The sequence below is a fragment of the Dermacentor albipictus genome, chromosome 7 (assembly GCF_038994185.2).
Source record: "Dermacentor albipictus isolate Rhodes 1998 colony chromosome 7, USDA_Dalb.pri_finalv2, whole genome shotgun sequence".
Taxonomy (NCBI): domain Eukaryota; kingdom Metazoa; phylum Arthropoda; class Arachnida; order Ixodida; family Ixodidae; genus Dermacentor; species Dermacentor albipictus.
In genome coordinates, this window is record NC_091827.1 from 64,705,490 (window position 1) to 64,728,663 (window position 23,174).

At 44.9% G+C, this 23,174-nt stretch overlaps 1 protein-coding gene across 14 annotated transcripts in view; it reads right to left on the reverse strand.

Annotated features, from left to right (window-relative positions):
* LOC135904795 (uncharacterized) overlaps positions 1-23,174 on the reverse strand; it is a 56,630-nt gene that overhangs the window by 31,288 nt on the left and 2,168 nt on the right. For 2 of the 14 annotated variants that reach the window (XM_070521294.1, XM_070521285.1), the window contains exons 1-7: positions 22,560-22,620; positions 20,361-20,450; positions 17,197-17,241; positions 15,996-16,025; positions 12,769-12,808; positions 8,235-8,326; positions 2,046-2,200 (exon numbers count right to left, since the gene is read on the reverse strand). In XM_070521294.1, the coding sequence (XP_070377395.1) occupies positions 2,046-2,200; positions 8,235-8,326; positions 12,769-12,808; positions 15,996-16,025; positions 17,197-17,241; positions 20,361-20,424 (426 nt within the window). In that variant the 5' untranslated portion in view covers positions 20,425-20,450; positions 22,560-22,620. Of the gene's footprint in view, positions 1-2,045; positions 2,201-8,234; positions 8,327-12,768; positions 12,809-15,991; positions 16,026-17,196; positions 17,242-20,360; positions 20,451-22,559; positions 22,681-23,174 lie in introns of those variants that run through there. The other 12 variants (XM_070521290.1, XM_070521288.1, XM_070521291.1 and 9 more) reach the window with 11 other exon arrangements.

The window sequence follows — 23,174 nt, forward strand, 5'->3', positions numbered from 1 at the left end:
CTCACGATTCCGTTTGCAGTCGCAGCCACCACTACTGAACCCTTCTTTTCTCGAATATGTTGCGGTACAAGGCTCCGTGGGTGGCACCCTCATACCTTTCGTATAAACCAAACGTTTCTGACGGGTTGTTGTGTACGGCATTGTAACAGTTCGAACTGGGTGAATAATTGTTTCAGGACTCCATTTGGGTAAATGTACTGGTAAGTGTCGCTGGTTATGCGTACTGGCCCGGTGTCATTATCAATGTTATGAATTTGATCCCACCGGTATAAACGACAGCGCTGTGGCGGATGGCGGAGAAAGGCTAATTAATGACGCAAGCAAACTACTGCAGGGGGCGACGCCAAGTGTGCTGATGACGTTCCGATCATTATAAGCCGGTATCGCTCCTTAGCACCTTATCCATCCCCGACGAACCATTATGACCCGTCACCAACCGTACTCCGGCGGCGGCTGCATATGGCGAGGTCACGAGGGCCCCTGTCTTGAAAGCAAGGCGCGACGGGGACACAGTGCAGCCAGTGTTGATTGTTTAGCGCTGCTGAGTTCTCGTCCCTTAGTTTGCGTTGAACCGAGACGCACGAGCCCTTATCTTGAAAGCAATCTGAGACGGCGGCTTAGAGTACAGCGACTCCTGATAGCTTCGGGAGCACTGTGTTCTCGCGGCTTAGTACGTGCTCAAGCGAAAGGCAGCACGAAAGTGAGTTCGATCAATGCTGCGATCCGTTTTATGAAAGCGATCGTCTTATGGGATAGAAGGACGGACGGATGCTGTTTCTCGTTGGGTAAGCTGAAAAATCCTTACGCATTGAAAGAAGTGCTTGACAAAAATGTACAGTAACCACGCTTTGGGGCTGCGCATTTATCGAAGCATAACCGGCATGTTTCCATAAAAATACATGACGAGTACGTGACAAGCACACGACAACAGCAGGAGGATTACAAAAACGCTACGCTTGTCGATACGCGTCGTTACGCGCATGATCCGCAATTGGGGCCTCGTGGCAATGGCGGTGTGTTGTTTAGCACGAGGTCCCGGGACCAAACTCTTGGCCGTGCAACCGCGTTTCGATTGGGGGTAAATGCAAAAACGCCTATGTGCTGTGCATGGTGGGCACGCTAAAGAAGGCTAGGTGGTGAAAAATTAATCCCAAATTCCCCATTACACCTTGCTTCATAATGAGATCAGGCTTCTGATGCGCAAAACCCCAGAACGTAAACTTCCGCTGACGCACTGCTGTGTCTCACGAGAAGCGATATTGCAGCGATGCCTTTTTTTGTTGCTTTGGCTTCTTTCCCTTTTTCGCAGTTTGCCAGAGCAACACTGGGCGAACGATATCAACGAGCTTTGAACGGAACATCATAAGAGTGGCACAGAATCGTTGCAACATAACAGCCACGATTATGTGGCTCTTGGGTGTTGCTTGATGCTGCTGATGTTTGGCCGAATAGCTGACAATTTCGCATAAATTAATTCGGTGCTCGGTAGTGTGATTGAACCTCAATTCCCCCCCCCCTCAAGGTGGCTCGATAGGTACTTAACCAAGCCTAACTTAATCAGTAAGCCCCAGTCGCACGTACACTTCATCGCACCAGCTCCAAGGCCAATTTTCTTTTTCCGCAGCAAACAGCAATTCAACAGGCAAATTAATAGAGCATGAATAACTGCTTGAAAAAAGATTTCATTTACATAAATTTCGAATGTTCGTTGGTTGTACGCGTTCTCTTTTGTTCTTTCCGCCTCGCGAAATAAAAGGGTGAAACAAAGAAAGACATGTAGCAGTGCTACGGTGACTAATCATGCACATTTCCCAAGCCAGAGATCTCAAAACTTTAGATAATCACCAAAATTGCACTGTAAAGAGCTGCGATCCAAAGCAGCTTACTTTTGTTCGCTGCTACGAAAGTTCCTTAAAGTGGTTGTCGCTATGAGTGCAACCAGGTTTTGTAGAAAAGATACCTATTACACTGATAGCGATCGCCACGCTCACTACAGGTAGTTCAATGGAGATTCCGGTTATCACGCAGGGCTGACAGCCACTCACATCTTTCTGGGGCTGGGCGCCACGTTTTGAAACAGGACGTTTAGCGTAAGGGACATCACCAGTGCCACTAGGGCCACCAGAGCCAGCAGTACCACCAGTGCCACCAGTGTCGCCGCCGCCGTTATCAGCAGGTTCCCCGCCGCCGTCATCCGTATCTCAAATGAAAAGAACGGGTAAAAAAAAACTGGTGAATGAAAAATGACCAATTTGTCTTTATTCATATAAATGAAGTAAACATTCGTATAGAAGATACGGCGAAAGAAGGGTACACACTACGATAAAAACAAAAATAAAGCATTGGTGTCACACCAAGTTCGGAGAAAAAGAATTCACACAAACTACTACGAAATATTAGATTTCTCTAGATTAGGAAGCCTTTTTTTTATTTTCAAAGTATGTCTAATATTGTACTGATTACCAGGAAACGCAAAAACCTGTCTCAGTTGCACCGATGGCAAGAAACTTTAGACAAAGCAGTGAATAGCCTTTGTAAGACGGCCTGCATATCTGAACAAGTTGTTCGCCTTAGTGCACTTCCTTAAGCTGCGCCAAACATGGTGACAATAAACGTGCTATAAACGTCGAGACCTTTTTTCCAATTTTAATAAAAGCCAATAAGCTACATAGAACTCAACAACCCCAGCCCCGGGTCTTGAGTGCTACGTAGAACTCCTGGGCACAACCTTAGAGGGACGGAGGTTAGGTCCACTACAACAATGTGTGAGCGAGCGAAATTCCGGAAAACCGTTCGGACCAATACCAGAAGAATTGAGACAGCTGACCTTATTCCAATTTCATCTCGCAGCTGGCAGCACGAGAGACGAGACAGACGGGCTGGAACACGCCATTTATAAAAGGCGGCCTGAGAGGATGACGATGACTGTTAGGAGGGCCCCCAGCTTTTAGCAGAAGAGCAGCGGTGTAGCGGCAGCCAACACGCAACCCCCTGATGCCGGGCGATCGGGCAGGTCCGTCGTTTGAGCAGTTGTATAAAGTCGCAGAGAGCGGATAATGATGGCGAGGTGGCTAGGTAGGCTGGTTTGACCCTGTCTATCGCCACGACTTCATCACGTCCGTTAAGGCCAACGATAAGAGAACTTACTGCCCGCTTTAGTACCTTGGAAGGGCAATCATGGGGATGCGTTAGAGTTTGTCGGATGACTTCATGCCATAAGAATACGTGGCTCACTGCAGACGTGTCTTTTCCTATAAAAACATTACTTGAGGATGCAATCCTGCTCGGTGAAGCACGCCAGCGTCGAAACAGAAGGCCGAAACGCTGAACACAGCTGCCTGGATCGGGCTTCGCAACAGTAGCTAGTGCGAAAAATTCTCCGGTCAAACGCAACGTTGTGCCGTAGGCCAGTTCAGAAGCTGTGCAGCCTAGGTACTTCTTGAAAGACAACCACCCGTCTAGCAGGACGAGAGGAAGGTCTTCGGCCCATGAAGAGCGAGCCGGGAGGGCTATTAAGGCGACTTTAAGTTGACGGTGCAGGCGTTCAGCCAGTCCATCTGCTGCTGGCAGATACGTGGTAGTATCGATATGGCGGACTCGAAGCAGGCCCGTCAGTTCGCGTAAGAGATCACATTCGAACTGCTGGCTGCGATCAGCCGTAACAACGTCGGGACATCCAAAGCCTGATAGCCAGTCACTGGCAAATGGAGAAGCCACAGTAAGTACCGTTACGTCAGTCACAGGAAGTGCTTCATGCTCGCGATCATAAAGGGCTACACAACTGAGTTTGTAACAAGCACGCCGGGCTGGTGGCAGCGGGCCAATGATGTCGATGTGAACGCGATCGAACCGGGCGTCATGGGGACAAAAGGAGTGAATTAGCGACTTCATGTGTAATGTTATTTTGGAGCATTGACCGTGACGGCGTTCCCGAGTCAAGTGGCGCACACCAAAGTACACACTTGGCCGCACAAAGCAAGAAGCTAATAAACGTTGGGTGGCACAAAGTGCGGAATGACTTGTGCCATGGAGCTTGTCGAATACTTGATGGCAGAGTCGGAATAGAATGAATGGGCCTGTTCGACCACTTAGCACGCCACAAGTGATAGTGACTGAATAAGATGCAAGGGGCATATCCAGCAGCGTTAATGACGTAGCAGAAGACCGGAGGTCCCGAATCTTGACGGCCCGAAGTTCGACGTCCCGCGCACGAGGTCACGCAAATCTGCTATTGGTATAATAAGGTATTCGTATTGGTATAACTGGGGCGTAGTTGGGAAGAAAACGTTAGTGAAACTTAAGCAGCCCAAGTTACACACGGAGCTTTCGCAGTGACGTTGGGCGAGGTACCTCGAACAAGGCTTGAGCTTTCTTTTCCACCGGTCTAGTTCCTATGGGACTCAGGCGGTGTCCGAAGAACTCAATGCCGTGGATGCCAAACATACACTTTGCGCGGTTCATGAGAAAGCCGCGTTCCTCGGGCTCAGAAAATGTCAGGCGTAATTGTTTGCTATGCTGTTCAACGATATTACTATAGCCACCAGGAGGTCATCGAGATATGGAAAGATGAAGGGGAGTCACCGAGTGACTTTTTTGGTAAACCTCTGGAACGTCTGAGCAGCCGTTCTCAGTAGGAACGGCACCCGCCATGGTGGCTCAGTGGCTGTGGTGTTGGGCTGCTGAGCACGAGGTCGCGGGATCGAATTCCGGCCACGGCTGCCGCATTTCGATGGGGGCGAAATGCGAAAACGCCCATTTACTTAGGTTTAGGTGCACGTTAAAGAACCACAGGTAGTCGAAATTTATGGAGTCATCTATTACGGCGTGCCTCGTAATCGGAAAGTGGTTCTGGCACGTAAAACCCCATAATTTTTTTTTCAGTGCGAACAGCATGTGGACGTACTCGAACAGCCCAAAATTATATCGCAATTACAGTTTCAGGACGTCAGCTGACTCGACGGGAACTTGATGGAAGGCTTTCGCTAAATCTAAGTTTCCGAATATTACGTTTGAGCTTGAGTAAGCTCGAAGTCATGGCATTGAGGGAGTCGACAGCGATAGGGATGGTGCACGCGTTGAGAGCATGGTATTTACTGCATTGATGCCAGTCCCCTGGGTTACGCTTTGGTATCATGGGGAGAGCTGAAGCCCAACTGCCGAAAGAAGGATGGATGACACCCAGTTGCAGAATGTGGTCGATTTCCCTTCTTGCGTTGACAAGGTGGTCGCCAGCGAGGGGCCTGGTGAGACAGAACAATGGAGGCATGTTGTGACAATACGATGTGTGACGTTGTGATGTACTGACATTTCAAGTTCGGAGGGCTTCAGTATGGCTGGGAAGTTTGGCACAATTGAGGCGAACGCAGATGATTATCTTTGGTGCCATTCTAGTGGATGTTGTCATAGGCGCCTGGTATTGACATCGTAGTCTTCGTGTCCACGAGGTAACGAGCATGAAGGTCATCACTAAATGTGAAGTAGGTCAGACAATCCGCCCCCAATATGGCCCTACGTACGTCTGCCACAATGAACGCCCATTGTAAGGCACGTCGGTGACCCAACTCGAGAGTAAGAAAGCGCTGGTAATACATGTTGATAAAAGAGCTGTTGGCTACTTGAAGGGGCGCGGTTTTTTTGGCACCCTGCCACTCTAGTCGCGTGGCAGGAAAAACGCTTACCTCTGCATCTGTAACTACGAGAAAATGCTGTGCGGCAACCCTGTAAGTCACGCAGAAATGCGACACGTACGGCAAGAGTCACCGGCTGTCATCTGTGGCTCTGCCGCATTTTTCCTGGCCAGATGCGAGGGGAAAAGCATTGAAATGGGCTGGCAGTGAATTCGTTGTCATACCAACAGTATGCGCCGCGACAAGGGCCAGAACGGGAGCTGGACCGAGAAGGCAATCTGAAACAGCAATCGCCGTCGCGCTGACGACGGATGGGTTAAGACCGTAGTGCAGTAATGCTCTCAGCAAATGCGTGAACCATTTGCTGAATGCAAAACTGCCGATCTTCGAGGTGCGACAGAGTAGCGGGCGTTGTTGCTGCAGTACCTCTTGCTGATCAATCAGCGAAGAGGTGTGCCAGCTCTGCAAGATTCCAGAAGGACACGTCTTCTGGCGTGGTAGCCGAGGCCACCAGCAGATTCCACCGGCAGGCGAGAAGAAACAGTTCATGCAGCAGCTGGCTGTGTGCGTTCTGCTTATAGTCACTGAGAAGCTGCCAAATACGACGTCGAAGTTCCGACGGTGGAAGATGGCCGAGCCCTTCTTCGTTGAGTAGCTGCTGGAAGCGCTTGCGCACAGACGGGTACTTGCGATGCAGCATCGTCGTTTTGAAGTAGTCATGGGATGTGTCACCGTGGGGTGTGTCCACAACGTTTTGGAATTCCTCAACCACCTCTGTAGATAGTGCCGAGACAGCGTGGCGGAACTTCGCGTTCTAAGAGGTAATCCGCCGAATCTTGATGATGGCTTCGACTGAGTAAACCAGGCTGCACGATTTCAGGCCAAATGGTCGTCAGGTGCGTCTGCACTTTGCTGAGAACCCTCTACCCTGGTCAGTGGTCTCTCGTTCGTGGCGTCCTTCATGACGTCTTGCTCGCCGTACGATCACGTCCGCATCCCCACGTGATACAAACGGAAGTTACGTCCACTACAACAAAATCAGCGAGCGAAAGATCTGAGGTCTGTTCGGACCGATGACAAAGTAACCCTTTTTATACTTCTTCAATTTTCATCTCACAGCTCGCCACAAGAGGCATTAGACACACGCAACGAAGCACGCCTTATGCAAAACGTGGCCGAGAAAGATGGAAATGCGTGCTAGAATGTAAACTAAGTGCTACAAGCTAGCAAAAAAGAGAGCGACAACGATCAGGCTAAACTGCGAATCAAACACAGACTTGGAAATGGGGTAACCTACTGGAGTCTCGTTTACCGAAGTATAAACCTCTTTTTCGTCAGAGCACGTAGAAATTAGTAATCATGCGAAACAAGGCGTATTTTCTTGTTTTTCTGTCAATATGTCGTTATAGCATTTATGTGCTTTATTTATGAAAGCAGACTCTTCTCAACGCGACTACAATCGCACTCCCTGCTGGTCAAACTTACGCCTGTTTGAACCACTACAGGCATATGCAAAGCGGAGTGCACTGCTCTCCGATAGAATGGTCCTGTCTCACCTGCATGCATTTTTTTCGCACTACAGCAAGATACTATAATATACCTTCTCTAGTAAAACGCAAACATTCCCAACCGATATATATGAAAAGGCAATAACTGAACGCTACACTTCTTGAACACTGAGTGAAGATCTATTACCTTGAGAAATGTTTTGAACATGCCTTTTAATTGCATTTAATCGCAAATGTTTTTTAAGAGATGCAAATTTAATGTTGCGCCTGAGCAAAACGGGATTTGGAGTGGCACATCGATGATTATTAGCAATGTTTTGCGAGGGTAGCCACAATAGTGCTCCTTCAGGAATCACTTATTAACCAAACGTTATATGCCTTTTGTCGACACCTTGGTTCCGCAAAATTTAGTTCCGCAAGGTTTCACAATACTGACCAGACGAAAGCGACAATATATGATTGACTCGCATGCGGCTTGTACATCCAGCATTGACACTTCATAACTTAAGTGGCTTCGTATCACATAATTTTACATTCAACCTCCAATACCTCGTTGGTTAGTACGAACAGAGTTGTACATCTTCGCCATCGTCAACTACAACATATGCTGGACATACAAGACGTTGTTCCAGCGATAACTCCCTCGAGCACGAATACACGGCGCAAATATTTATGAAAATCAAATGAAGCATCAGCTGTGTTAGATACTGCCGACGTCCTATTTTATAGGTCGCGCCATCCTAGCAAATAAATCAAATCTGGGACCAGGGAAAGCGCTGCAGTAGCAGAATGCACTGCCTGTGCTAGATTTGCGTGAACGCCGTCTGCGATTCGACAGAACCTAAATGGGTAACTAACTAGTGGTGTTAATGGAGGAAATAAACGAGTTGAAACATTTTATTCGTTCCTCTCTGCGGGTAAAATCTGCAAACCTTCACAAGCATGCTCGGACTATAGATAAGCTTGCGTAAATTCTAGTTTAAATGAAAGGTTGTCTCCTTGATTTTGAGTTGAAGAAATATAACGAATCCCTTATAGTTTTGTTACACTGTGCCTAGACACGTTCCACAGTTCTCTGTAGCAACATATATATGCTCACCATCTGGGCCGCCCATCAAAAATTCCAGTAGGGCAATCGCCACGGTGACCACAACAACGCAGCACAGGCAAACCCACATCTTCCGAGAGTCGCTGCGTATAGAAAGTCAAAAAAGTTTTAAACAATATCCCGGAAAGCCGGACGCAATCCCGCATATATGTGTCGTAATTTGGGCGCATCCAGTGTGCATGCAGACACATTCGATCGTTGATAAAAATTTACCATCCTTAAGTGGCCAGTCGAATATTTACTTAAATAAAGACTACGGCATACGATACTTACTTTTCTACCCAATGGAACAAAATTCGCCGCATTACGTGTTCAAAATGACCTAGTCTAAATGATTTCGCTAAGCTGCCACAAATAATCCTTGTCGTTTTACACAGTTGAAGAATGCTGCGTAGTTTCGCTCCTGAGCAAAGTATACTCCTACAGCAATGGAGTATTAAGCAATATCCAAGTCATGTCTTTAAAACCGAAACATTTCTGAACCCAGTAAATAACTTTGCGGATATCTTTTTGCTTTTCCTAGCTTCTCCCTCACTCGGCGACACAAAATCAAATAAAAAGCGGATGTTCCCTAAGAGGAACTCGGAAACGAGGTTATAGGGCAGAAATCCACATCATTTCACGCCAAGAAATTCAGCAATAGGCAACGTTCTCAACGACGTCACTGTTATGGGCGCTCATCCAGCAGCCTATATAGGCTGAAATTTCATGGTGAAGTCGGATGAGGCTCATGCATTCGTAACAGGGCAGACGCCCAATCTGCTATTATGCAGTACGGCGACGTCAACGTCTTTTGCTAATGATTATTCCAGCATCATTTCAAATATCTGTCCGAAAGCGTTTCAAGGGGTTTTATTATAGCGTACCTTGTGCTTGCTTTAAGGGTCAGTAACTCCACGTCGCACAGTGATGGTCCGCCTAACGTATCAAACGTCACGCTTCTTGTCCCGATTAGTTTTCTTCGCTCACATATTTGCCTCGTCTGAGGATTCGGTGAGTGTTTAATGCATAGTTTTATTGCAATGCCCTTGTGAGAACCGTATTATGAACAAATTAATACACCTTTAGACAAAGGTCAAATATTTATTTTATTTTATTTTATTTGCCCATACTGCAGCCCGATCGGGCTATTACAGGAGTGGGTGTGAAAGGAAGAGCAATGACAGGAGGAGGAGGAATGAACGTTTATTTTAAGAAACAGCGAGAAAGTGTCCTTTCTTCGCCCTAGGTGGGCGGCTCTCTCAGTCCAGAAAGCCGTTGGCTAATGCTGCAGCCCGGGCCCGGTCCACCAGACTTCGCTGATCGTCCAGGCTCTGTGCCTTTAACATTGCCTCCCACGTTTCTTCGATCGCTTGTAGCGGTTCTGAGGCATCATCATCACTGTTTTTCTCGCGGTGCGGGCACACCAACACCATGTGTGGGAGCGTGTCTGGAACGTCACAATACCGGCATAGGTATGAGAATTTGGTGGGGTGCATTCGGTGCATGATAATTCCGTGTACATACGTATTTGTTTGTAGTCTGCGGAGGGCGGTGGCTTCTTCCTTGCTTAATTTTGGATCAGGTGGAGGATATTGTCTTCTTTCCAGTCGGTAATGTTGCAATATTACGGCGTAGTTGATGGGAATGTCCTCCACCCTCGTCGCTTTCCGGAGACCATGCGGCAGGAAATCCCGGCTGGTATGCTCTCGGGCAGCAGCATGTGCTGCTTCGTTTCCTGCCAGGTGTTCGTGGCGTGGGGTCCATGCAACGTAGGTGTCGGGTAGTTCTTGGCGTCTTGTTATTTCTTTTAGAATCTTCACTGCTGCGGCAGAAATTCGGCCTTTTCGTAGGTTTCTACATGCCGTTTGCGAGTCGCTCAAGATTATTGCTGTATCTTTGCATGTGGCGATGCCGAGGACGATGGCCACTTCCTCCGCCGTTTCTGGATTTCTGGCCGGTATGGTGGCAGCGATTAGCTCCTTCCCTTGATTGTTAGTCACGGTAATTGCGTAAGCTCTTCTACCTGGGTATTTTGCCGCATCTGTATATCTCGTGTTCGGGTTCTTTGAGTATTTCTTGTTCAGCGCTCTCACTCTTGCTTGTCTTCTGTCTTTGTGGTATGTTGCATGCATGTTGCGAGGTATTGGAGCGACTGAGATAGAGTCACGAAGAAGTGGCGGCAATCGGGCTTTCGCGTCTGAGTCTGCTATGAAGTTTTCGCTGTATGCGAGCTTGCGAAGTACCGCTCTGCCTGTTTGAGTCAGCTTAAGGCGTTCCAGCTGGCTGGCTCTGTGCGCTTCGCTCATTTCTTCCCAGGTGTTATGGAGGCCAAGTTTGAGGAGTGTCGTGGTTGAGGTCGTACTGGGGAGTCCTAGTGCGCTCTTGATTGCTTTTCTGATGATGATGTTGAGTTTTTTCAATTTCAGCTTTCTTGAGGAGTAGATACGGGGTGCCATATGTGATCCGGCTTATAAGGAGTGCTTGGATTAATTGGACGGTTTCTTGCTCTTTAAGTCCTCTTCTTTGGGTGGTTATACGCCGAATGAGATGGGTTACTTGTGTTAGGGTCTTTTGCAATGACAAATAATAAGTAATCCAGGCAATACGAACAATACAAACCAATACAAGCCAAAAGTATTCAATGGCCGCAAAGAATAAGTTTAAAGGAATAGAACGAACACGGCATGGCAAAGAATTCCAGTATTCGATTACACAGGGAAATAAACTGTATTTAAATGAGTCCCTATGGGCAAAATAAGCTGCGATGTTTAGGTGATGGTGACTTTTAGTATTAGATGGTTTTGCAGGAGTTAGGTTTTATCTGAAGACATCTCAATATTTTTTGCTCCACAGAGCAATCCAGAATCAGTGACTGGTACCAATCTACTATTCGAACACACAATTCACGCTCCCATTCTGCCGTTGGAAGTGTATTGCTCGACATAGAGCAGAAAAACTTGCTTTGGGTCCACCGTTGCAATTCAAGATAATTGAGTTTTCTAAAACGAAGACTGCTTCACTTGACGACAGCACACATACCTACGACCACAACAATTTGAACAATATTCTCTTTGGTTCGACGCAATATTTAGAGGCAAAGAATAGAAGAAAAATGCATCTTCATGAAGCTGAACATTCAACACCGAATGAGCTTAATGAAAGTGTCACTATGCCGAAAAATTGTACAATAGCCAGGCAACCCATATAAACGCCCCCGTTTTCTGTCGAAACCGGGAACTAATAACATTAAAGATTCTGGAATATTTTATTCCTCAAATGACTCAACCAAACCTAGCCCTGACAGAGAGCGGATGCAGTCCCATTCAGGATCACAAGACTGTGCAAGTAATTATCTGTGAACTTCTTTTCTGGTTATTCCAAACAAGGAGACAAACCTTCTAAATTATATATTACGATTTCCGAACCGTATCCGGTGCCAAGTCCTGTTCTTACATGATAAAAGAAATCATTGTTTCAGTTACATTGTTACTTTTTTATTCTGATGCAGTAGGAGATATTGGCGCCTTGAGGTGGCTCCGGTTACTCCACGAAAAAAAATGACGACACAAAGTTGTAAGAAAATATGACAAAGAATCATCGAAAGATTCAGTTGAAAATTAATAAGAAATTAAACGTCCTTGTTAGCGTGGCCCTGTGTCATATTTAAGCAGTATTTGTCATCAGGGCTGCCGTCGGAACATGGGAACATTTTGGGTTGTTCCAATCTATATGAAATATCCTTCAAGTACAGGTTTCTGTTACAGCTGTTCCGTATCACAATGTTACAAACTACTCGAACATGTAGTTTAGCCCCGGATAGCTTACTTCAATTTATTCCACTTAAACAGCGGGGCTTTTCTAGCGTTTTGAATTGCAATATTATACTAACTGTGTTTATGAAAGGCACTAAATCGAATCTTTACCTAAATACTAGAGCTCATGTCTCATATTACATTTTGAAAGGTCGTTGCCATTACTGGCTCTTTTCTTGCTTTACCTTTTCATGAAAACTATGTCGGACTGGCCAATTAATTACCAGCATTCACGCATACATGAACAACGTTTACTGGTTTTCTTTGTGCACTGTATAAAATTCACTGTATAGGGAGGCATGCAAGAAGGGCACATTTCTTAAGATTGTAAGGGTGCGGGTATTTAAGGGCACAGATGCTCGACTATAGATGTCAAAAACCAGCACTGTTGCGAGCCCGGTACGGGCCGTTTTTCAGAAATGTGGTACAGAGTTACACAGAATTGATTTGTTGAAAAGAATAATAATAGAATACTCCCTAGTCCGCATGCACTGGAGCTTGTAGCGAATGCCTCAGTTTCTAACAATGTCCATATCAATAAAAGCGATATGTGTTGCACCGTTGTTCATGCGGTACCGTGATTTCTGTTATAGTTGGAAAGAGCTAAGCATGTACCGTGACCTATTACAGTCGTCTGTCAAGTCTGCTATTCGCGCTTTCTTGCCGTTCGAAACAGCACAGAAGACCCAGCACAAGGGACAAAGTGGCAAGGAAAAGTGGTGCATACTTACGTTCTTTCGTCAGCTGTATAGACACCGAAAAAAAAAGTTTCTTCCGTAGACAGAGAGAAAATAATGGCCATTCCCTAGTGCACTATCTTTTTTCTATTTTATCTATTAGCTTCCGTTTCCTACTATTCAACTCAGCTCATAGTCTGGCGTAGCACGTTTACGTACGAACATGTTTAAAAAATCTACATTTCATAGAATAAGTGGCAAACTATGACCACTACCCTGCGCGCATCAGTATACGTCCGCATCCTGCCACGTTCAGGGTGAGATATTGCGATGCTTTGTGGTAATATATTTATTGCGTATATGTGTAGTTACGTTTGTTCTACCATTACGCGCAAAAACATAATTGCTCTTTGGGCGCAACCGAAGTTAGTAATCACATATGCAATTATATATGACCAATGTTAAGCCTATTATGAAAAGCATCTATCAATAAAACTTGCCTTCAGCTTGGAGAAGCAGCAATTCACAGCTTCAGATTTAATGTTTTCCCTGGCTGTATCGTTATCTCCTACATCTGGAGTTACCCATGCTGTTGGAATTACTGTGACCGAATTTGTCGCACAGCAGTAGGAAAGCGCTGTACAACGAATGATCATTTCGTACATCTTTGATTGACAGCATTAAATTTGAGCATGCGGACTCCTATTTGTTATGACCAGAGAATCGATTCTTTCCGACGACTATACTTTGAACGTTAATCGCTGAACTATTAGGTCCAACTTGTGGAGAGTGTCTATGGTATTCCTTATCACCCTTTTTTTATTGGATGATGCTAATGGATGATGCCTGCTAATGTTATTATTGAAATTGGCAACCCAAAACGCTGGATGATTATCCAGGAATAAAAAGAAGTGAAAGGGTTCCTTATCCAGTGGCAATGGCCCAAACCCATATAAGACACGAAACAGTTTTTCGTGGCCCCGTCAATTGTAAGAATGCTTATGATTCGACAATAAAACAGACAAAGCTAGCCCAGGACGGAGTCTTTCATGCGTACGTGTACGATGCCCCATTCCACAAGTCACCACCAATTTAGCATTACCTCATGCAACACGGTTGTTATGCCACGAACGATGCATGAACTCACGCAGGAAATTCGAAAAGAATTCACAGGTCTTGAAATACCAACGATAAGTGAGCCAGATGATTAAGAATTAGCGGCGCAGCTGGTGATCTGAGTGCATTAAATTCGCTTGGGAGGACAGGCTGCAGAGGAATAGTTGCACAGCAAGCAGAATTAGAAGAAAAGGAAATATTGTGCAGTACCACTACTTTTCTTCTTGTTCAAAATACGTAGTGATAAAAGTGGTGCGCAGCAATTGAGAAATATTAAGGATGCACGCTCATGTCTTGGTCTTTCGGTTCGCCGTTTACGGTCTCCTCTTGTAAAAAGTGCTCAATACATCACAACGATGGTGGTGTGCAGGCTCTTGCTTTTATTTTTAGATAATTTCAACGACACCGCAGCGTCCGTACCTTCAACCACATAGTGTGTTGTCTATAGCATCTTTGCACGCGGGACAGTTCCTCTACGAACCAAAAGCTCTCGAAACTCACAAGGCGCACTAATCTAGCAATGCTAATCGCTGTGGAATACGATCTTGAGGACGTTTTGATTTGTGCTTGTGCGGCACGTTGTTTCTGCGTGGCAATCATATTCAAGTAGAGACCCCGCGACCGAGATTACCACATCTTCACTTGGAACCGCCTAACTGAAGGTAAACTCGTTGCGCCCGCTCGTGCGCATTTCATGATAATGTAATGTTATCCATCACGTGTCAGTGAGTAGCTAGTCTCACAGAAGTGCTGTAAAAAATCTCTGACGTCACGAGAATTCGGTCTGGAAGAAATTTGTTCATAATTTTCTCCTTTAGGCAGCTCCCCCCATACTGCCCGACTACCTTGTTAGTAGATGCGACGTGGGGCACACCCATGCTTATTTAGCATGAAAGGGTACTAAAAGAATGCACTGATTCAAAAACTATGAGCACCCTAATGACACAGGACGCAGAGGAATAACACATATCACACGCACACTGAATTCAAAATACATTGCAAAATGCTGGATAGGTGGGCTAATTGGTGCTGCATTGTTATTAAACCCTTCTGCGATGTAGTTACAGAGTGCTTGTGGTGCGTGCTGCTTCTAACGACTTGTATGTTTATAGCGCTCAAAGTTTTATGATGCAATGCAACTAGCCCACGTATCCATCCTTTTCAAAAGTACTAAAGGAACTGAAATTATTTAGTTGTTTTAGCAACGCACGTTATACAGTCAGGAAAAAGCAACTCTTGCCGTGGGAGGAGTTTAGTGAAGCCAGAAACGGCGCAAAACCAAAAGGAAGATGGTGGTACTTCCTTAAAGTTTGCTATCTTCTAAGACGTAAAATCATAGATTGCAGCATCGTTTGCTCAAGCTCAATTAGCTATATATTGGTAACCACAAAATAAATTGCATTTCGAAAAAAACAAAGACTGAATTTCGATCATTTTTACATTTTTTTAGTGCACCATCGCGACCCCAACACTACAATATTCTTTAAAATCCATGACGTCACACCGACGAGCGGGTGCTCGAGATTAAGTGGGAAACTAAACGACTCTAAGTTGTCGCTTGACTTTCTCTTCCAGAGTCACCTCTTAACCAGTCACTTCTGGAGGAATAAGTTATTAGTGTCAGCGCATTAGGTACATCTATTTAGACTTCACTCATGTATCGTGGTAGCCCACAGAGCAGTCCCTGCCACCTCACAGCACGGCACAGCGGTCCGTTTTGTGTTAGCGTCCGAATGAAAACCTCGAAGTGAATGACTTCTTTAAAGGTAATACCGCGACTGATTGTACGGATCATATGCCGAAACGAATCAATAGCCGGGTGTAATTCGAGAAGGGGATTTCACGGCGAAAACACAGTAGTGTGTCAGTGTGTTTAGTGTAACATCTCATGTTCAGTTTGCGCGGTTATAAAGACGCTCAGTCATCCTTCCTGACTTATAATAGGTTATCCGGCGGAAAAGAAACATGGCACATCTTTTTTCGAACTTTGTTACTTTAGAAAAAAAGAAGAAAAATTTGGCAACGCCGTTTTTCTAGCAAATAAAACATGTTTATTCGAATCGAAGCAGGCACATCGAGTACTTTTAAATTACCAGCCGCCCTGTTGCGCTCGTAAAGCAAGCCGTATGGGGTAGGGCACATAGCATTGGGAAGTACGTACTTACCGCCGGGTTGTTCCGTGCTCGGCGCAACTGCTAAGAAAAAGCAAGGTCTATTATTGAAAGGTCACCGTGGTAACGGAAAAAAGCTAAGACTCCAATCTGTATCAATGAGCCGTGCACACGAATTGCAGCGGTTTCTTTTATCTTGCAATATGCCTTCGGCCACAGCCATTCATTCGTCCGAAAGTATACTCACTATATATATATATATATATATATATATATATATATATATATATATATATATATATATATATATATATATATATATGTAGGCGCCCAAATAGACCATGTGCTAGTTCCCAAAATTCTTTGGAATGCCGATGTTACGGCCAAAGGCAGTCCGCATCTTGGGCCTCATGATTATTTACTTCTAAAATCGTTCTTCCTCATACTCAATATCATTGTACCAACAGTGGGCGTTATACCTTGAAGTGACTTATATCATAAGTAGGCAACAAACAATGACACCAAGGGCCACATAAGGAAATTTACTTATGCACAATGAATGAAATAAGCAAACGATAAATTAATGGAAACGAAAGTGGATGAAAAAACAACTTGCCGCAGGTGGGGCACAATCCCACAACCTTCGCATTTCGCGCGCGAAGCTCTGCCAATTGAATTACCGTGGTGCCGTTTCCCCATCCACTTCCTTGGGCATTTATGTTTCCTAGTAGAAACCTGGCAGTGTCAGCCAGCGCCACCACTCAGACATTGGCGGCGGATGTGGAACACGCTCTCTGCCGCAGGCGTAACGAGAACGTGAACTTTCTGGGTAAAGCAACCGGTCAATAAACCCACACATGATGCCTCAAGGCATCAATGCTGCCGGATTCGAGACCCTCGTTATGCGATAAACGATAAGAAAGGGAGTTAACCAAGGGGCCCAATTTTTATTAGTTATATCATAAGAAGCCAACAAACACTGCCATCAAGGCCAATATACGGGAAATTACTTGTGACTAATAAATAAAGTAAAGAAAGGATAAACTAATTGAAATAAAAGTGGACGAAGAAACAGCTGGCCGCAGGGGAGTTGTCAGCAATTTCCCCTATGTTGACCTTGGTGTCAGTGTTCGTTGGCGTCCAATGATATGACTAATCAAAATCGGGACCCTCGGTTAACTCCATTTCTTCTGGGTTGAATATATATATATATATATATATATATATATATATATATATACGCACAATTACTTACCTGAGTACTCCGGCTCAACCACGGACATTTCTGTTTCACTCATTTCTGAAATAAACGAACGGTGCGGTTAGACAACAGCACCCATGTTTCTAACGCGCCGTTTTATAACCGAAGCAGAACGCGAACAAAGTGCAAAAGAAAGAACCGGCTCTGACAAGTTGTGCTGTAGCACGTTTGCTTTCTTTAATGTTAGCATTCTTTAGGAACTTCCCCCAGATTGTGGTATGTATGTATGTATGTATGTATGTATGTATGTATGTATGTATGTATGTATGTATGTATGTATGTATGTATGTATGTATGTATGTATGTGTAGATATATATTTAGCGCGTAACCTCTTTCCTGCCAACTTAGTCACTGGATAGCCCATTGTCAAGTGGAAGAGCGCCAAGCTGCTTTGCTGATCGAATTGACTTCAAAACCAACGGTTGGATCAACTATAGTCACCGGGAATGCGCCGCTCTTAAATAAATGTCTTTGAAGTCAACTTAGTGCATATTTTAATTTGCCGTTGAGAATCTACCACTCTTCCATAAACCTCTCTAAAGAAAACTTGCGAACGTTTCATTGGGTATGTGCTGATTTTCACAATCATAGTTATAGAAATGACACCCACAATTAGCACTAAGCATTAGCTTAATAATACCCCCTAACTATTCGATCGATTGTTAACAGCTGTAAACTAGCCAAGTAGTGACATTATAGTCGCGACAACGAGCTATAAAGCACGTCGCCACGAGAGAACAGGCAGACACAAACGCACCTCACTCTGAGAACGCGGATAGTGGACGTCACAAAAATGCCGTGATGAAGAGCCGCTCCAGGGCCGAGCGAATTCCCCTTCGAGTTGCTTCTCACTTCAACGTGAAGAAGGCGCGCGAGAAGACAGCATACATGCAGGCGTCAGCTATCTCAGGTCCATTAGCTTTAAAACTAGCGTTGGTGATATCGATGAACGATTAATTGATTGATAGAGTAAAAGTATCTCGCAAAATGATTATTCATCGTTGGTGTCCACATTTAAGTCAATTGACTTAGTCGATTAGACATATTCTGTTAATTGTTCTCTGTAGTTCGAAAAAGGTGGCGCCACAATTTTCAAATCGGGCCAGAATGGTGGATCTCGACCGGTGACTATGCGGCAGTGGTAGACCGACTGTTGACTGTTTTTTGCGAGTCCCGATTGAAGCCGAGCTGAGCGCTTCCCCTCTTCCCCCACGCGCCAGCACCACGCCGCTCGAAGCCGGAGGCTTGAAATATCCTCACAGTTAATGGTTACTATAGATACCCAGTCGTTGATCGTCATTTCGCTCCCAGTCTACTAAGAATGTGGGCAGTGGCGAAGCCAGCAGTTTATTTAGGGTTAGCGGGGAACTTTCACCCTCAACTACCCCTCCTTCTCCTCTATCTCTCTCTTTCTTTCTTTCTTTATGTATATATATATATATATATATATATACTAGTGTATAACCCGCACCCCTAATTATGAACACCACGAAAAAAAGAAACCTCGCGTATAACCCGCACGTTTACCTGAATAAAAAAAAACACAGCGCTAGAAAGATACAACTGCACACTCAGTGATTTTTCAGAACATTTATTCAAAGGACCGCAACCACGTCACTGGTTATCTATGTATCGTGTTTAACTCTCCTGTAAGTGCCATTTTATAAATTGTATTGCTCATCTTCTCGAAGGCTACTAGTGCCAACTATATTCAACCTTAAAAATTAAAGATTATTCTTTATCAGACTTTATACACTTGTATTTCTAACTTGGTCGCACATTAAAAACATTCAAATTGGTTTCTGCAAAAGAAGATAACTGCGTTTCAAACTTCTTGAAGTGCCCGGGAAGAAATTTGATTGATCAATTAATCGATGAAAAAGCCTGCATGGAAAGTGATTAATCGATTAAAGGCTAAAACGATGAATGCGTAATCCTTATGCTTAATCGACAGATTAATGGACAATAAAAAAATTAATCGATGATAAGACAGCGCGTGCCCTCCCCGTCGTCCTGCTTCGCAAGCGCGACTAAACACCGTCGCATCAAGCAAGCCACAATCCTTCTCGTTCACCCTCATAAGCGTACGATCGCACCTACAGCATGCCGCGCACAATCGTGATGCTAGATCACGTGGTCCTGATACGGAATATCGTAGTGACGCCGACGGTGGAAATTTACGTGGCGTGTCACTTCTTTCATTCCGCAAACCCATCAATTAAATCGCGAGAAGTGGTGCGAAATTGACTTTCACGTGTCATTATGGGCTTCTATACAGCGCAGTCTTTCTGTCTTAGGAAGATTTAACATTGAATTGTACCAGATGATACTGCAAGGAAATTTGTTTGCTTACGTGTGCTCTTAATGATGGTATCATGTTCTACAATTTCTCAGATTATTGCTATTGATCGACCCACAACCAATATGTGATATATCGTTTATGTCCTGCACTTATACCAATTTTTTGGAGGACAATTAGAGAGTGTGCATCGGTCACGCAATCCAAGCGCTCTCATTGGTGCTAATCAAATAGCGTTGGCAGACCCGACGTCGATAACTACTTCAATACAAGTTTCTCTGATATTCACTCGTTGCAATTGATCTGGCGTGCCTTTACAATGCCAGGGACTCCATTCTGATATTTCGCGGCATCATAAATAACGGGATGCATCTATGGTCGACAGAAATTTCCGTTACAGAAGCTACCATTCTGCTGAAGGACAGTGCAGGGACATACAAAAATAACTGAATAAAACAATTAAAAGCACATTTTATAAGCTATAGATTGGCTTAGCGGACCACAGAAATCAACAGCCAATGAATAATTCTGATATTTACTGCTGATGTTAATACCAGTGTTTGCTGATGGCGGCTGAAAATGTCGTCGAGATGTTTGATTTGGCTAGACGGTGCGAAAGTGTGATTATTTTGCGGGTGGGGTGCGATGAGGATGTTGCGCTGACAATATAATGACGACGACGAAGAATAATGGTGGTGTGACTACGACCACCAGTATGACCAAGACGGCACTATTAACAGAATTTGAACAGTGTGGCGACGACAATGTAATGACGATCCGCACGACGACGATAGCACGGCATATAATAGCTGAGCACGTGCACATTCTTTTGCTCGTTTGCTTTGAAATCGTTCATACCTGAAGCACTGTGAGAGTAGGTGCAAGCATTAGCGTGGCGAGGCAGCCACAGGAATTGAAGCATCTTGACAATAGAAGCGCAGCTTACTTCTGCAATGCACGAACGGGCACGTCAAGCGTCAGTCTTGGCACAAGAGAAGCGCAGCACAACGAAACCATCACTCACCAAATTTAAACAATCAGACGCCACAAATATATTACACAACAGCACGTGCTTCTGGGAGTGTTGTCGTTTGGCGACGAACGTGACTTGTCAACTCGGTTCTTTGAGAGCACATGCTATCGGTGGAGAGAGTTCAGTAAAGAAAACGGGGGAAGTGCCAACCAAAGCTATTGGAAATAACAAACTACCGGGATCTCTGCAACAACGTCCCCGAATTAAGTGGCTAAAGCTTATACATCGGAGCTCTCTTGGGATAGTTTCCAGCGTGTCGTGATGTGTGCAGGCAAAAGTGATGGCGGCGTCTATTCAGATAGAAGAGGTTAAACATGAGACAAAATCGCATCAGCGTATTGTCCGCGCTGCGTTGCAGGCCAGATGTGGTCAAAAACGATGTTGGCCGATGGATGATGGTTTACTGCGTTGCGTTCTACGAAAACAATGACAGTGCGGCCTCTGCGCCTTATGCCTTACAGACCACGGGCGAGCGACTTGCCTGGAATGTGTCAACGCTTGCGGCGTGCATACTGGGGACGGAATCGTTGTTGCCACCGCATACACTTTTCCCGGAATGTCGAAGAGCGAACTTCAAGACTTTATGACCGACACATTTGGGTGGATCCACCCGGTGCATCCCGATCCCTTCGTCACTGCGGGTGACATTAACGTCGATGTGTCTCGTCCCGACGGAAAGTGGCTTTTGATATTTCTCTTGGAAAGGTTCGGCCTTCAGTGCCACAGCAAGACCAATGTCTCCACAATGCGTTATTGGGCCGGCATAGACCAATCGTTCGCTAAGAGGATCTCCTGAGACGTCGTGGAACCCATGGCTGTTTGTCGTAGCGACAATAATTCTATAATTACTGCGTTCACGAGAAAAACGTAAACACAAATAAACGCAAGAGCGTGCATATTTGTGTCAAATTGTTTTGTTGTTTTATTTTATTTTATCTATACATAGATGCAGCTCCGTTAGTCATCCCCCTTAACAGAGGAGAATGGCTCTGAATTTTTTTTTCGCAATTTTTATCAGGTTAAACATCGCGGACAAACGTACGGACAAACCGATCGTATTTCCAAGCATAATACATCAATATTTACAACAATGGTAAAAAAATAGAAGTAACACAACCTGTATTTCAATTTCATTGCACTTCACTGTTTTCTCGCAGTTAGCGTTTGCAACGTTCTTTCGGCTTTTTGCATGGCAGTAAATTTGTCTACACTTTGCCGCAGTAGACAAAGGAAACATTTATGCAAAACGGGCAGTTAGTCAGCATTCAAAGTTACAATATAAATATGTGCATTTGGCCACCGCAGGGGTAGCGAAGATATGCAAAACGGCCAGTTACTCATAATTTAAAACGCACAATTCGAAAGTCAAATATGGAACGCTTGCCAGTAATATTAGGTTCAATATGACAGAGTAGCGCTACGGAGCTGTACGCCGGACAACATACTTAAACTGGTATGCCCGATAGACAATAATAGATGGATGAAATGGCATTCACGCCGCTCAAGTAGTTCATAGGAACGTTAAAAATTGTTAACCTCTTTAAAAGGTCAAATGAACGCTTCGCTCGGTCCGTATTGTATGGTTCGTGCTGCTACGGAGGCATTGCAGCATTGCCATCACTGCAGCATGAAAGGCTGCAGTGATGCTAACAAAGAGAGAACGTTTCTCATTAAAACTAACTGTAGAAGCTTAGCAACACAAAGAGAAAAAAGGAGTGGAGAGTTTGGACGACGAGTACGCAGCCACTAATGGCGACTCGTGGAAAAGATAGTGCTTTACATTCATCGCTGCCACGATGCATTCCTTACAAAGTAATGCCTGAGAAGGTTGCACTACGCACGCTGTTGGAATAGCTAGCTATCGTGCAAACTTATTGTTTCCAGCTTAGCAAGAATGTAGATGTATCTACATGTGATTGGATGAGTGCTTCATCACCTGTTAATAAACAATGATTACGGTCGGGCTCAGACTCTACGTTACGCTGAGTGGAAGTGAGAATCATAATAATAAAAATCACACTCACTGAGGGCTTGAAGTTCTCAGCAAAAGCGGGGAACACAGACTAAGAAGTCCAGCAGTCTGGCACCTCAGGGCGATTCGTCTTCTTCTTCTCATGAAGGTGATGATGACCCTATAATATGGCTCATACCTCCCCACCCCCCTAGTGGATTAGCCAAGAATTGTGTAACTAAATCTTTATGTCAGATTTCAAGAAACTACAAGTAATGTGCAATTCAGCACTCAAACAAGAGAGATGAACAATTTTCCTGAACAGAACAATCTGTAAGAGTAATGCCAGGATTTACAACGATTCCCACAACGATTCCCACAACGATTCGTCGGGGCAGTGGGGGTGCTAGGTAGCGTCTTGCGTTTGAAAAATGACATACGGGCGCGGTTTCGTGCCACCAGCCAAAGCACATAACATGACTGTGCAGCGCAGCTTAGCATTTCCGCCGGTCAGCACGCCGACTGATTTGGAACCGTTTTTTTCCAGGGTCACGACCACCGGCATCTAGAAGCACACAGGTGTATGATAAGCATTTCCCGCCTGAGAGAGCAAATAGCTGGGCTCCTTCCGAAGTGCGACGATATATATATCGTTGAAAGTTCAGCAATATTTCCTCGTAGGCATCAG